This window comes from Biomphalaria glabrata, chromosome 2 (genome assembly GCF_947242115.1).
Source record: "Biomphalaria glabrata chromosome 2, xgBioGlab47.1, whole genome shotgun sequence".
NCBI lineage: Eukaryota > Metazoa > Mollusca > Gastropoda > Planorbidae > Biomphalaria > Biomphalaria glabrata.
In genome coordinates this window covers 27,230,176-27,247,093 of record NC_074712.1, presented here as the reverse complement: position 1 = coordinate 27,247,093, position 16,918 = coordinate 27,230,176, and the positions used below count along the sequence as shown (strand labels likewise).

At 35.4% G+C, this 16,918-nt stretch overlaps 1 protein-coding gene across 1 annotated transcript in view; it reads left to right on the top strand.

Moving 5' to 3' along the window:
- The window catches only part of LOC106051848 (adhesion G protein-coupled receptor E4-like), a 37,578-nt gene extending 21,678 nt beyond the window's left edge, over positions 1-15,900 (top strand). Inside the window, exon 6 of the mRNA XM_056019796.1 lies at positions 15,630-15,900. Within this exon, the coding sequence (XP_055875771.1) occupies positions 15,630-15,777 (148 nt within the window). The 3' untranslated portion in view covers positions 15,778-15,900. The remainder of the gene's footprint in view (positions 1-15,629) is intronic.
- Positions 15,901-16,918: the final 1,018 nt, after the last annotated feature.

The following is a 16,918-nucleotide window of genomic DNA, read 5'->3' as shown; positions in this document are numbered from 1 at the left end:
GAGCAGACACGCAACGAGACAAGCAATGAAAGATAGATACAAAAGTTAAAAATGAAGAATATTTATTTACATAAATATACATATAAGAATAAAAAGGGGGAGGGTTTGCATCTATCTCTAAATAATACTAGATTTAATCATCACTCTTGCACTTAATAAGAGAGTATGTCACTTTGTCCTCTGACTTAGCTGGTTGTCCTGTTGATGTCGCAGCTGGCTGTGTCCTGGCTTGAGGTTCTGCAGCTGGAGGTGGCGCTCTAGTGGATAGAGGGACGCCGGTGATATAGTTCTTGTGGAGTCTCAATCCCAAGTTCTAATATCTGTAGTGGGCACAGTAGGGCGGGTGGCCGGCTACCGTGGGCACAAAGTTACTGCGGGCAGAGCTGATCTGCCGTGGGCCGTAGTTGACAGGATATGTCCAGTGAGTTGCAGAGGGTTGGCGTAGCTATGACGTCTCACACAGATCTGGGTCTATAGGGACGTCGCACCTAACAAGTTGACAGGTGGGCTGTTGGATAGGCGGGCAGCGCCAAGTAGTAGAGTTGAGTAGATCCACGTAGGCGGGAGATGATACTCAACAGCAGATAGGCAAGTGATCCGATAAATAGGCAAGTGCAGTGCTGAATAGCACTAAATAAATAGCAGGTAAATAGTAGGTGATTCTCGATGACAAATACAGTGCTGAATAGCACTAAGCACATAAATAGGCAGACACCTGAGGGAGGCACCAGGTATTCCTCTAGGAGTAAGAATAAATGAAGTAGTCCAGACTCGAATGCTCAGCGATAGAGAAATAAGAGGGTCTGATTTGATTTGGATCTACTTTATATAGGCCTGGATAATGTGGGCGGAAACAGGAAATGTCCTAGGCTTAGAAGTATCTTACACGTGGGTGAATTAGACTTGAGATGGGAGTCGCATATGGGTACGTCGAGAGACACTTTGACTCGAGTAATCTCCTAGATCAAAGAGAGACGTGGGAGAAAGGGGGGGGAGGATTGACTTGCATTCCACACAAGGTGGTGTCCACTGCGGCTGTCAGACATCCTGCCCATAAGATCAAAGAGTCTGTGTGTATCTTTGCCCCGGTCAAGGGAAGATAAATCGAAAGACGTGGCCTAGCTATCTCCAATGTGGTCAACTAAGTCTAGCCTGGAGCGGAAAAGGTGGTGCGGGTGGAGAATTTAGGGGTAGGATGGAGAAATAATTCAAATAAAATAAATAAATAATGAAGAATAATAATTAATGCTGTGATAAATTTGAGTGACTCTGACAGCGAGTTTTTGACTTGTCACATATATGAATATACCATGACCCATTTTTTTAAATATTAATCTCCTTTCATTAAATATTGGATGTGACAGTGCTATAGGCATCTTGTATTTAAACGTATATTATTAATTTTTAGTAATTAAAAGTTAGGCAATGAACTACTGAGTACTGGCACCTATTTTTTTTACCAAAAAAAACCACTGTATAGGCCTATAAATTATTATAATTAGTATAAGTATTTTCATCATTAATGACTTCATACTATGTATAAATTTACCATTAGTTATATTAGTAAAAAATGATTTAAATCTAGATTTTTTAAATTAAATAATATATTTTTGTAAGCCTTAAGTGAAGTATTTTTAGATCTATATTATTAAATTAAACAAAAAGAAAACTCACTTTACTGTACAAATCTCAGAAAGAAGAACTCTATACCCATATTGAGTTGTGAATAAGTTGGGTGATTTGCAATTTCGCGGCTTTGTGTGTGTTAAAGTCTATTTCAATTACGTATTGTTAAAGATCTTCTTCCTCTTTCTTATTTTTATGTTGGAGCGTTCAGATGACTAGACCAATATATGCGATGAACTGCGAAATGGTTTCCAAATCAGAGAGCTCTTCATATAGTTTTCTTTCTATTGGGGTGTTTTGAGGCCAGTGTCTTGTACGGCCTCATGGTAAAGAGAACAGTTTTGAAGGATATGTTGTCACATTCTGTTGTGTCCGATCCTGGGTCGTAAGATTAGATGTTGATCTTAACGGGATAGCTTATAATAGGCATCATCTTTCTTTTGATTCGGACGATAGCTTGTCCATTTCTCATTTATTTTTTTTACTATTAGTTTTTTCATTTCTTCTGGGTGGAGAGCAATGTTTAATTGTGAGTTTGTTCTCCTACTCTTGTCAAGTGTGTCTTCTCATTTCCTTCTAGTTCTATATGTACTGGTATCAATTGTAACCGTTAAAGAGCTAATTGTCAACCCTATTGTTTTCTGCGTTTCAATGTTTTCTAACTTAACCTCTCGGAATGGAATCATCAAAAGACGGGCATGGGAAGGAGCAAAAACAAAAGGGAGTGCAATCAAATGTACATGCCGACCAGCAAAATGATTAGGCCAAACACAACCTCGAAGACATCAAAGCAGTGTTGAAGTTCATGCCGCTCGTGCATTGCTAAAAGTACGGTCTAACGTTTTGCAAATGATAATACGTAGGCTACAGTGTATAGTGTAATATTTTTAATATTATGTTGAATTTCAAACAAAATTAAGTGTAATAATAATTTTAAAGCAAACGTGTTCGGGCATCTGTATCTCGCTGCCGTCACTTTTTTTTTAAGTTGCCTGTATTGAATTTTTTTTTCTTTGGTCGCGACCAGACCGGCCCATTTGGTACCGGCCCACCGGGCATTTGCCCGTTTGCCCATATAGCCAGTCCGCCCATGACACACATAAAGTTTAGTTAAAATCAAACTTAAGTTTTTTTAGTTACATAATAAAAGTTCAATTTTAAAAATGTGAAAACCATAGACTTTTATATATTGTATAAAGACTGGACATGGAGATCTTTTAAAACTATTATTATTATTATTATTATAGCTTTTGTATAGCGCTACTTTCATGCTTATAGCATGCTCAGAGCGCTTTGGTCCAATCTCATTTGTGGACCGGTGGGGGGAGGGGGTATTAGGAGTTGGTTTTCCGTGCTGCCTTTATGCGCTCACTAAACACAACTCTGCCCGAGTCGGGTGTCGAACCTCGAGCCCCCTTCTAGGAGGCCAAGCCAAGTTCAAGCGCACTTGGCCTCTCGACAACTACAAAAAATGTCGTGAATTTGTTTTTATTTAAAGTTGAAACATGGCGTTGTTTTGTAAAGTAGTTATAAGAAGTAAAGTTGTTTTTCTTTCAACCCTAACCTATGTAGCTTATAATTTTATTTTTGGATCTAGATCTAGTATTTAAACATCAAAACTAAGAGTACTCTGGTCTCATAATTATTATTTTGCAATTTTTAGATACATAATTTAGAAAGATCTAGGTATAGGTAATCAATCTATTTAAATGTACATAAGATGATTAAAATCAACTTACTGGAATTAAGTCTATCTTAGATATTTTAAACATTATCTCAATGGAAACTAACAGGAAATGGCTTTGTTTCATATGTTTGCGTGAAATTATAGTTCTGTGATTAATAGCCCATTCCAAAAAAAAAAAATCCAAGAAATGATTTTGCATTATTTCTAAACTTTGAAGACTAAAGATCATTGCTTTTCTAAGACAAACAAAAATTGATTGGGGCGACTTCCCTTAGAGCTTAAAAAAAGAGTTACTACATAAAATTAAGAATTAGTTTCCGGTTTCCAGTCTAGATCTAATATTATAATATATAAGTCTATGGTGTAAACATTTCAACATGTGGCAGCAGATGAAACGCACATCCCTGTTTTCAACAAATGTTATACCAACACTTTTGATTATCAAACAATATTAAATTGACAACTATTTTTCACGGTCTGAATTATGAAGAACTGCTAAATATACAGGTAGAAGTTATGGAGCCACTATCAGCTCTTGAACGTAGCAGCGTTAGGAAATTTCTATTGACGATTTTTAATAAAAGCCAGAGTAAAGCTTTCTCTCCTTCGGGAATGGTGTTGTACCCTATTTCTTCTGAGTCACTTGGTGATGTTTCACTTCTGAGAGTTTATCTAAATTTAAATAATTTGAAGCGTTTTAGGTCGATAATAATTGGTTTACATTGATTTATTAACGGCAGACACTTTTTTTTTTCAGGAACATCAAGTACATCTTTTTTATTGCTTTAATCTTAAATAGATGGTGCCGACTTGTAGAACAGATTCTAGTATACAGGACACTTCTTGCGAGACAGGTTTAGATTTACAGTTAGATCCAATGTATTAGGATAATCATATCTAAAAAAAAAACACTTTTTCATCCACACCCTCTTTTCCCAAAATAAAAACAAAAGGCTTTATCCGACTGATTGTAACAACATGGTCAGATGAACGTACACATGAAGGCCTGGTCTATTTTAGTGGGTAGTGATGACAAGACTTTGCGCTTTTTTTCTTGCGCGCTAAGGAATAGTGTTTATTGTATGTTGAGTGGTCAGGCAACAAAGTGGTACATTGGCATGACCAAGGTCAAGCATCTAGGTCTAATTTATACTAGTTAGTTTTAATTTTTTTTACTCCATCATTTTTTTAGCTAATTCAACTAACTATAAGGTATGGTAAGATCATTTCTTCTGCTATAAGAGTGTTTTATTGCTAAAAAAAAAATCCTCCAATGATTATCTGTCCTATCTTTTCTAAAAATTTCATAATCGCTATTGAAAACTTCCGTATTACAAATTTCAGGATGTAGCCAAGTTTCTGTTCCTGCAATTATGCCAGGCTTCTCACTTATAAATGAGATTTCTAAGTCCGCTGATTTGTTCCCAATGCTTTGAAAATTTATTACTAAGGTTTTAAGGTACTTTGGTATTACTGCTATATTAGGTTTATTGGTTGGGGTGTTTGTATTAGTTTTAGAAGATTTAAGACTAAAACTAAGACTGCTTTATTTATCCTTATGGAAATTTGTTGTGATTACAAGGACTTAGAACAGACACAACATTGAGTTCATTCAGCGACTACACACAGGCATCTTGGTCCTTTTCATCTTTCCTGATCAACGAGTGGCGTTGATATAGTCTGACCGAGTGAGGTACGAACGAGTTTTTGTACCGCTCTGTTCTTGTTTTGGTTGACAGAAGCCGCCCGTAGTTCTAATGGAGCAGGTGGCCGTTGTCTTCCAAGATTTTTTCCATTTTTCTTAGACAATTTTGTTCAAAAATTTCGTTTAAATATGATAATTTTGTGACTGATACTCTTTTTTTATGATGTTTTCTAGACGGCGCAACAGTTTAGATGATGTGTTGCCTTGCCAAAAAGTTACTCCGTATGTTAGCAGATTTTGTATAGTCGCGCCGTACAAAGTATATAGGATCTTCTTATTTAGTTTAAAGCTATTGAATTTGTATAGCGGTTGGAGATCTTGATTTGAGATGGTGTTAAAGATGTTGTATGGGTTAGAAGTGACTGTATCAAAGGATTCCTTTTAGCTCACCAAAAAAGACGTAACAGAGGCGCCCCACGGAAACGCTTCAAAGACCAGCTTAGGCGTCAACTTTCCTTGGCTGACATAGAAGAGAGCACCTGGCTGCATGCGGCGTCGGAACGAGACAGCTGGAGGTCACTCACGAAGGCCGCGGGATACACATTTGAGACTAAAAGAAAATCTGCTGCCGAGGACAAACGCAGACGACGAAAAGAAAATCTAAATCGAACACCTGCGGACAATGTTTTTGCTTGCCCTGGATGTGGCAAAATATGCAGGTGGCTGTGCAGCCACGGGAAATACTGTATTTCTCATTAATCTTCTGACTCGAAGACAAGCCTTATTATTATCATAGGATCCAAACAGTCCTGATGTAAGCTGAGATAACCCACACGGTACACAGTGCCACTGTGCGTCTTTGTTTCCTAATACATAATACACAGGTGTATTCATATGGAGACATTATGCCTAGCGCCATTCATCACTGGTGTCACATGTTTCATGTATTTTTAGATCTAAATTCTGGGTTTGATTCTACATCTTCTGCTAATAATATTAAGAGCGATAAGTATTTATTTTGGTTGTTTCTATTGGGCAATGTTAGACTAATGCGTTTCGTTTCTTTGATTAAAAAGTAGACTCATAAATTGGACCGGAAGTGCCTTTTTTCCTTAAATATCTTTGCATTTTTCAGTTCTTTTTTTTAAATTAAACTGAAATTATTAGCGGCCCCCGTAAGGGGAAAAAGCCGCTATTAGGTTTGTGCAAAATGTCCGTCTGTCCGTCTGTCCGTCTGTCCGTCTGTCCGTCTGTCACACTCAGATCTCGAAAACTAGAAGAGATATGAAAAATATTATTTCATCATTAAATCCAGCTTGAAAAGTTTAGGTGCAACGGCTACTTTTGGTTTTCTAAAAGCAAACCGTTTAATTTATAAAATTAATTATGCAAGCGATTTTTTCATAAAAATACACCAATTCTAAAACAATTACGTAAATGTAAGGGAGGCAATGTTACAATATGCTAACAAAGATGTACAATTTTTGTGTATTTTCAGTATCACTAAGTCAAATATATTTTTAAAATGTACAGGAAATGTTTACAACAAATACAAATAATAGTTAAAGACGTTTTTTCTGGTCAACTAGCTGCTAAAATTAAAAGAAAACATTTCTGTTTGTTTATAAAGGCTAATAATGCACTTTGTATGTAAATATCACGCACATTTTTTTAAATGGACTTTTTATGCAGCGATTTTCGTGCAGTAGCGTAACGTCGCAACATGATCAGGTGCTAAACCAATTCCTTAAACTTTTTTTAAAAATCAGATTTTATTTATTTTTTTAGTGCCCCCATCCGAATAAAAGAAGCTTATTTTTGTGCGTTTTGTCTGTTGGTCGGTCTGTCCGTCACGATTAGATTTAAAAAACTAGAACTCTAAAAGCTATTGAAAATCTGATTTACCCTTTAATGTTCCTCCCATAACATCTCAATAGTTTTAAGTATCTAAAATTGATTGTTCCGGATTTTTTTGTGCAAAACTAATCAACGCCAACAAATGTTTGTTTGCTCTTCTAACTTATATTACATTCAATTTCCATGCTTAAACGTTGCAAAAACACATTATCAATAATATGTTGTTCCGTTTTTTATGTAAATAGCATATTAATGCTAAATCATAATCTCTATACTGACTTATATTTCATTAATTGTAAAAATGTTCCGGATATTGTTTTATAAAACATGAATTATGCCTAATGATTGTTTGAAATCGCATAAGGCTTTTAAAAAAAGTAATTTACTAGAATTGATTACTGAAAATTACTTTTCAGACATTTAATTTTCTTGTAAAACATAACATAGAAGTTTTGTAATCGATAAAGAAAGTTCCGGATTTTGTTTCTTACAAATCGTCGCCAGAAATTTCCGAATTTATTTAAAAATCTACTAACGTCAAATAATTGTTTGAACTCCCTCTTCTAATTAATAAACAAATAATCTTCTCATTTACGAAATAATGTTTTTACGTATTTTTATGAAAAATATTTTAACTCACTACTCTCTTACAGTACATTTAACTTTCTACCTAAAACATTAAAAAATCTAATTATCGTTGATATTATGTTCCGATTTTTAAGGAAAACAGAATCCAAAACACCAAAGTAAGGTATGAAAATCTCTCCACGTGGCTGTAGTACATCTAATTTTTATACGAGACCATCCAAAAAATTTAATTAACGGTATTACATTTATCTGAAATTCTCTTTTTTCTTTTACTATTTATACAAACATCCGGAACAATCTATTATATAAACTTTTCAATTGTGTTCATACCTAAAAATTATTGCGATGTTTTGAAACGTAAAATAAAGGTTAATCAATTTTTAATAACTTTTAGTTGTTTTTTTTATATCAAGGTAACGGACAGACCGACTGACAGACAAAACGCAAAAACAATGTGGCTTTGATCCTTTTTAAATAATATCTATTAGAACTCAGTGCACCAATGTCTATGAACCCTCGTTAAATATCTCGTGTAAATAAAGATATTTTTTTTTATGGTACCGGTACTAGCCTATTGTGAGGTAATGGAATTTTTTTTCTTTGACGTCATATGAATGGACTCTTTAAATGTAATGTTAAAAGAACGCACTCGGTGCACCAATGTCTATTAACCCTCGAAAAAATTGCTTGTATTAATGAAAACATATTTTAGTCTAACTAAGCCGTGTGACGTAGTGTTTTTTTTTCCTTTGACGTCACATGGAATGAATTCTTTAAATGAAATGCTAATGCTAAAAGAACGCACTCGGTGCACCAATGTCTATGAACACTCTATAAAAGGCTCGTAATGATGAAGGCGATTTTTAGTCTAGCTAAACCGTGTGACGTAGTGTTTTTTTTTCCTTTGACGTCATATGGAATGAATTCTTTAAATGAAATGCTAAAAGAACGCACTCGGTGCACCAATGTCTATGCACACCCGATAAAAGGCTCGTAATGATGAAGGCGATTTTTATTCTAGCTAAACCGTGTGACGTAGTGTTTTTTTTTCCTTTGACGTCATATGGAATGAATTCTTTAAATGAAATGCTTAAAGAACGCACTCGGTGCACCAAAGTCTATGAACACTCGATAAATGGCTCTTATAGATGAAGGCGATTTTTAGTCTAGCTAGGCCGTGTGACGTAGTGTTTTTTTTCCCTCTGACGTTATATGGAATTAATTATTCAAATGAAATGAAAAAAGAACTAGGTATAGTAATGTTTATTAAGCCTCGTTATGTGACTCGCGTTTAAAAAAGGAATGATATCTTGATTTAGATCTAATCTAGATTTTTTAAACTAGATCTAGATTTTTATTACAGTATATCTAGATCTGGATTTATATTCTAATTAAAATTATTTTAGAGTCTAGATCTATAATTTCTAGATTTAGTTTAGACTAAAATAGACTAGATTAAGATGTAGAATTTCAATTTCTAAACTTAAAGTGTAAAAAAAAAGTGTAGATTTTCATTTCCAAACGTTTTGATCAATATTGTAATGTTTTAATATACTAAAACTAATCTACTATTTTTTTATTAAATTTAAATTTACGGCAAATGAATCTTTGAAACATTATTACTTTTGATCATCGGATGGCTGCCTGGTCGTGCGGTTTTGCGCGCTGGACTGTCGTTCAGATTTATGGATGGCCCAGGGTTCAAACCCTGCCCGCTCCCATCCCCCGTCGTCCTGCGGGAGGTTTGGACTAGGAAGTAATTATCTTCAACTCTGAAGGAACATCCGAAACGTGTAAAACATTTTACATCAAAATTAAATCACCTCTTGAATATTATTTGCGAATATGCAGATCCGACAGGGATCCGACTTCGACGGGGGCCGCCTCTGAGTTTGTGTAACACAAACTCTCTTTGTAATCTTGTTATGCTATAATTTTAAGTGTGCCTGATAGGGAAAAAATATCTGCACAAAAATACGGGTAGTTGGGATCAAACCTGATAGAGGCTATAAAAATAAAAGACTTGAAACTAGATCGTGAAACTAGGCATTTACAGTACCTTTTTTGATGAGTCTTTTACCCAAGAACTGTGTATTTTTTTAGGACTAGCTTATTTCAAGTACCCGGCATTTTCCGATAGACAATTTCACAAAAATAATAATAAAAATAAAAATTGTGATTTTAAAACTTTTAATGATTTTTTAAAAGGTATTTTTAAAAAGGTGTTACTGTAATCAATTGTATATATTCGTTTCTTATGAATCTCACTGTCTATTTTGTGTCTGTTTTAATTTCTTAATGTTTTCTTGAGTTAAGGTGTCGTGTTTTTTCCTGACGTTTATACCTGATTTCTCTTATTAGTCGTTGTGAGACATTAGTCCAAAATAATATTAAGCTTATAAATAAAAAAAAATCGCATGTGAATATATGAATGAACTTGTTTTAGATGAAGTCAGGGGCGGACTGGCTATATGGCAAACGGGCAAATGCCCGGTGGGCCGGTACCAAATGGGCCGGTCTGGTCGCGACCAAAGAAAAAAAAAATTAAATGCAGACAACTTTAAAAAAAAAAGTGACAGCAGCAAGACACAAAGGCCCAAACACGTTATCTTCTTGTTTTTTTTTTTTTTTTTAATTATTATTACAATTAATTTTGTTTGAAATTCAACAAGAATAAAATTAAAGAATTACACTATACACTGTACGTGTTATCATTTGTAAAACGTTAGAACGTACTTTCTGCTATGCACGAGCGGCATGGCCTTCAACACTACTTTGATGTCTTCGAGACTGTGTTTGGCCTGATCATTTTGCTGGTCGGCATGGGCCTTTGATAGCACTCCTATTTTTGTTTTGCTCCTTCCCTCCCCCGTTTTTTAATGGTTCCATGAAAGTTGAAAAAGAGGGATGGGAGAGGTTAAGTTAGAAAACATTGATATAACGCGGCAAAAGGGGAGACAATTAGCTCTTTAACAAAACTTAATAGAAGTTAACAAACACATACACACTGCCGCGAAATTGCAAACCACCCAACTTATTCATAGCTCAATATGGGTATAAAGTTCTACTTTCTGCGATTTGAAAAGAAAAAGTAAATTAAGGCTTACAAAAAAAAATATTATTTAATTAAAATATAAATCTACATCTAGATCACTCCAATACCACTATCTTTCATGGCTAACTTATGCTTAGTATGAAGTCATTAATACTGGTAATTATTACAGTAATTAAAATAATTTATCTAGCGCTGTCACATCCGATATTTAATGAAAGGAGATTTAGAATCATTTATATTTTAAATAATATATTCACATACAAATCTCGTTTTTGAGAATGTACTAGGACTAAGCAAGAGCTTTTCACATTTAGAAGTACCTCTCTAACCGTTCTGCTTTCTCTTACCTTTTAAAGGAATATATATAGATCTATCTATCTCTATCTATCTATCTATCTATCTATCTCTCTCTCTCTCTCTCTCTCTCTATATATATATATATATATATATATATATATATATATATATATATATATATATATATATATATATATAGTTCGGCCATCGTAGTTCGATTATGACCACTTTGTCATCCAGGGGGCTGAGGGCTTAGCATTGGGTTTTATGTCTCCTCATGTGGCTGGTGAGACCTATGTGAGCCCGGAATGTTCGACGCACACTGGGCAGGTTATTCCAGCTGGAGCTAATGTCATTGGCCTTACTTTTCTTCTCTGGCGTTTTTCTTCTGCCAGCATTGTTCTCTTTTCCTCAGCAACCTGTGCGCCGGTTTTCACAGCGTGACGTCATGATGCTCTGTCATGTGCCTCTGTCTCCCAGGTGGCTGGGTCAATGCTGAGCGCCTTCAGAGAAGCTTTGAGGGTGTCCCTGAAGCTGTTTCTTTGACAACCTTGCGAGCGCTTTCCTTCGCTTAGTTGGCCATACAAGAGTCGTTTAGATGCGGTGGTCTTCCATTCTGTAGACGTGACCTGCCCATCGCAGCTGTGACTGCATCAGGATTGTGTTGATGCTTTGCAGACCCGCTCTTTGAAGGACTTGAGTATCTGTTATTTTGTCTTGCCATTTGACATTCAGTATTTTTCACAGACTTCATGTGGAAGTGATTCAGTTTCTTTGAATGTTAACTGTACACTATCCATGTTTCTGAGGCATAGAGCAATGTAGGGAGGATGACGGCTCGATAGACCCCTAGTTTTGTATTTGTGGTGATATCCCTTTAAAGGAATGGGTTGCCTGAGTCAGCCAGGAAAACCAATGATTTAGCATATTTTAAGTCGCAGATCAACATGCATGACTAGATTGGCACGTGAAATGCGTAGGACCTAATTATTTATTTTATATTTTTTATCACTGTATTTTGAAGAAACGTCTGTAATCTATAAGTAATATCAAAATGTTTGAAACTCATTAAGGCTGCTATTGTTGTGTTTATAGTTTTCAGACTACATACATGTATAAATAGAATACATTATATAAGCCTACGAAAGCATACATCCAGTTTTCGATGCGTTATCAAACTTTATATATTTTGAATAGAATTAGGCTTTCACCTATGATAAAACACATGGGTGTAGACGAGAGGGGAGGAGTTCAAACCATCACTGGCCTCAGATCTCATTGTCTGAAAGGGAAACTACTTACTTCCTCAGTACAGCCAACTTAAGCAAACTAAAGTCACCAAATTTCATGAGCGTAGCCAAAAGGGTTTTGTGGTTTCCCCCCCCCCCCCCATCCAATACAAAACTAAAGGATTTTACCATTTTCTACCAGTCGCAGACTCCAGTGAATAGAAGATTTAGTTTTTTTGTGTTTTTTTTTAGCGGAAGAGTAGCTGGCTAATTGCACTGTAGATACCTCAGAATATGCATTTTTTTAAAGCTTAAAATAACGGAAATAATGCTTGGATCCGGGGCTTAGAGCGCTCCCCCAGACTCCCTAGCTGTCCCTTGGCGGTGTGTACTGCCTTTCACTTTTTATAGGAAGAGATTATTCTAGGGTAGAAAAAACGTTTAAAAGAATGAAATATAAGAATGTAATGAAGATTAATTACATACACACACACACTAATATATATATACAAATTGCGGAGGGGGCTTAAAATCCCCCCCGCCACATCGAAAATATATGAGATGCCATTTATGGGCCGGTTTATATGGTAATTCCCGGGCCGATTTTGATACCCAGTCCGCCCCTGGATGAAGTCCATTAATTATAGTTGCTTTGAAAAATTGATCCCACACATGCCATAGGCCTTGTCATAATAGTTATAGATCTATAAAATCTCGTTATAATCTGTATCTATATAATCATAAATACTCACGTTGAATTCCATTTGTAAGTATAGATTCAGTATAGATCTACTTCTAGAATATGTATCTAGGATATAAATATAGTAGAAACAGAATCTAAGATAGTCAGGATTTACTGGTACTCTAGGAAGTCTTGATCTAGAATATTAGAATATACGCTGCCTTCGTAGACCTCACCAAGACTTTCGACACGGTCAATGGTTAATTGAGGATTTTGGCCAGGCTCAGATGCCCAACTACGTGCCTATCCATTCTCAAGCAGTTTCATGTGGGACAAAAAGTCAATATTAGACATAATGGTGACATGTCGATCATTTCTCAATAGTAATATGCGTGAAGTAAGCTGTGTAGGCATACCTGATCCTATAAGGTGGCAAGATAAAATAACCAATGAGGAAGTGCTACGAAGAGCAGGGTGCCAGGACATCCGCTCTGTTATCAGCAGCAGACGCCTTGGCAGGCTTGGCCACGTTCATGGAATGCCAGTAGGTCGACTTCCACAAGACATTCTGTATGGCGATCTAATAGAAGGCAGGAGAGCCGCTGGTCGTCCACTTTTACGTTATACGGATCTATGCAAACGCGACATGAAGCTCTTCAAAATCGACACTGGCAACTGGGAAGAGGTGGCACTGGACAGATCCACATGGAGAGAGAGCATAAAGGAAGGGTCACAGATTCCAGATGTCATACACAATAGAAGCAGAAAGAAGGGTGAAAATGCAACGGCGCCTGGTGATTATATATGCCCAACCTGCGATCGCAGCTGTGTATCAAGGATTGGCCTCTTTAGTCACACAAGAAGTTGCAAAGGGAAAAGACCGTCTCTCGAGACGTAAAATGTCACAGATAGATACTTGGTGTGCAATAGTAAAACGGCACCTACCTAAATAAATTGTAACTAGAGAGCAAACCAATATAGATGGTGAGAAGTTAATCAGATCAATTAGCACCTAGATACTTAAAATAATTTTATGTAGATCAATTAAATGAATTAGATTTAATAAACATAACGGTTACTTAATGAGTACTAATACTTCTGAATGAGAACAGTGTACACTGTTCTGTCTGGCGTGTGGGTCAGACTCAGGGCAAGAGGCCGCGTACACTAAGACCCCCTCCATTTTCCTTTTCTATACCAGGCTAACCATGCGGGACACGCCATTTATGTAATGGCTCCTTGAGGAACAGCGCCTGGATTGTGACAAGGTTTTGGGAGCTTTTTTATTACTCCGCAGGGGAGAAAGCAATAAAAGGAAAGGTCAATCAATCTACCGTGAGTAGAGTCACGAACTATCGAAGCATTATTGTTTAAATGAATGGCAGCACAGAGTCAAGAGCCTATAGCATGAGAGTAGTTGCTAACGAGAATCAGCGAACATGCTGAAATAATACAAATCATTTAAAAACTGTCACCAAACAGAACGTAACCTAGAGAAGGCCAGGCGATCGGACTGGAGCAGACGATTTAAAAAATAATAATAATTAAAAACATGGCCAGTCGATAAGATTTAATTGATATGAAAATTACGAAAAGGGAATGTTTAATTACAACAGGTGAAGTAATGGCATAATAGAAAGGAATGTCATTGAAATGACTACAAATGCGGCATAGATCAAATCTAATCATTATTTACACAAATTGTCAATTCTGAGATAAGAAGGTCACATTCTAGCATTTTGTCAACACCAACCAAGCAGGCTGGATAAAATAACTGTGCGAATGTCAACGGATGTATCGATAAGCGGTTGGTGATGAGACTTACAACAATTTAAAGAGATCTCATTTCAAAATACTATTTAGTAAATGAAATAATTAGAGGGTGTGTGTGTGTTGTTAGTAATAACTTTTCTAAAAATAGTATCAATACGTTTTGAAAGAAACAAGGCAACGCCAGAATGGCGAACAATTGAAATAGAGATAAATCATAATAGTATGGTAGAATTAATCCAGAACCAGAAAAGTTGTTAGGGTTAGATAGGAAATGAGGTCAGCTATTTTTTAGAGGCTACTGAGAGACTGCACGAACAACAATAATAGTAATATGTAATATAAGTTCTGTAATATAAGTTCTGTAATATAAGTTCTGTAATATAAGTTCTGTAATATAAGTTCTGTAATATAAGTTCTGTAATATAAGTTCTGTAATATAAGTTCTGTAATATAAGTTCTGTAATATAAGTTCTGTAATATAAGTTCTGTAATATAAGTTCTGTAATATAAGTTCTGTAATATGAGTTCTGTAATATAAGTTCTGTAATATAAGTTCTGTAATATAAGTTCTGTAATATAAATTATGTAATATAAATTGTATAGAACGAACAATTATGTATCTGCTGTTTCGGGAAGTTGTGTAAGCTCGCGTGTGATTGGTCTGATCTGCTTTACATTGTATCACAATAATACTCAATTTGTTTTGTGTTCATGTGTCAAAGCTGTATCTGTAGATCAGCTCTAATAATATTACGAGCCTTGACTTTGCAAAACTCTTTGGTTTACTTACTGAAGTCTTAAGTGTTTTGTAATATTAAGCAAGAGTTATTCAATTTTGTAATCTTGATATTGACATTTGTCCTTGTAGAACTCTAGTTTTGAACAGTTCAGAAATAAATATTTGAGATTACTTCTGCATTGAAATTTAATTCATGCATATTTAGGTCTATATATGGTTTCACAGTTCACTTGAAAAGAAATTCGAAGAGCTAGACTATATAAAGCTAGAAGTTAAAACTGAGTTATATTGTTGTGTCATGTATTTACCATTACATTTGTTTGCCTCTCGCTTTCCAGACATTTCAGATTCTATTTAAACGTATGCAACTGTTTATTACAATTTCATTTCAAACTACTGCTTATCATATAAAACTATAGAATAACATCTCTAAAACTAATGTTTCTCTTAGGCTCATCTCAACAGTTTTGAATGGACTTCAAGGTGTTTTAATATTCGTATCTTACATGTGTAACAAAAGAATCTATGGACTTTATTTTAAGAGAGGAGAGTTGCGACAATCTTCAACAGTCAAAAAAAATCGATCTTCTAGAATGTAACCGATCTCGAAGCTGTTTCATTTACCCTTCAGGAGTTGAATCAACTTCTAGTATATTAAAAAAAAACTCTTCATAAGTTGTATACATCCTACTTATACTTTAAAATTCTTTAGAATAAATGTATGACAGCATTGTAGTGTGTTGTTCAGTTTATTAATAAAAAAAATATTTATTTAAAAAATACTTATTGATAAGTTCGAATGTTTTTTTATTTTTATTAACAATTTTTTGTTTATGTGATGAGATTTTACAATTACAACAATACCCAATGTTGACACTAAAAACGTTAGAAATGGATTTAAAAACAAATATTGAGATAAATTATACTCTATGAGAAAAATTGACTTGTATACCTATTATTTAATTATTCACTTTTATATGATGTTAAATAACATAACTAAAGCTTTTCTTTAGGCAAGAGCTAATACAACTAGGAATACAAAATGTGAAAACAAATGTGTAGATAGCTATTGAGCTTACAGTTGTCTAAAATTTTAGCATTTCAATTTTTATCGGGATTTAAACTTGAGACCTCTCGGAAGTGAAATGCTTCACCTTCAGTCTACCACTTCCCGAGTATTACGCTAATGACGCATATCGTTATTTCTCTCAGTAGTATATCTATATCATCCGTGCACTAAGTTGCCCTGAGCCTTATATGTGCACACTTGACAATCCAACATGTAACATTAAAAAAGTCTCTAGCCACTGGTTAGTAGGTAATTGGTAGGAGGCGCTAAGGAGCCTATTTTATTGGCCACTAATAATAAGGCTTGTCTTCGAGTCCGAAGATTAATGAGGAATGCAGTATTTCCAGTGGCCACGCAGCCCAAGCTGTGACTTTGATATTTTGGCATATCCAGGGCAAGAGTAACCATTGCCCGCAGGTGGTCGATAAATATTTTCTTTTCGACGTCTGTGGGTACTAAGGAGATATCTTTTCGCTGACAGATGGGGGTGGGTGTTTGGGTTTTTTGTTTCGGGTTTTAGTGAGTTGCAGATCTTTTTTTAATCGATGCGGGAGATCTAGCTGAGGTAGACGTGTATATCTAGTAGTGGTACAAGCGCATAGAACCTTCCAGGTGGCAATAGATTGGAACTCTCTTATGCAATGCAATCCATTAGAGTTTGCAGGTGAAGC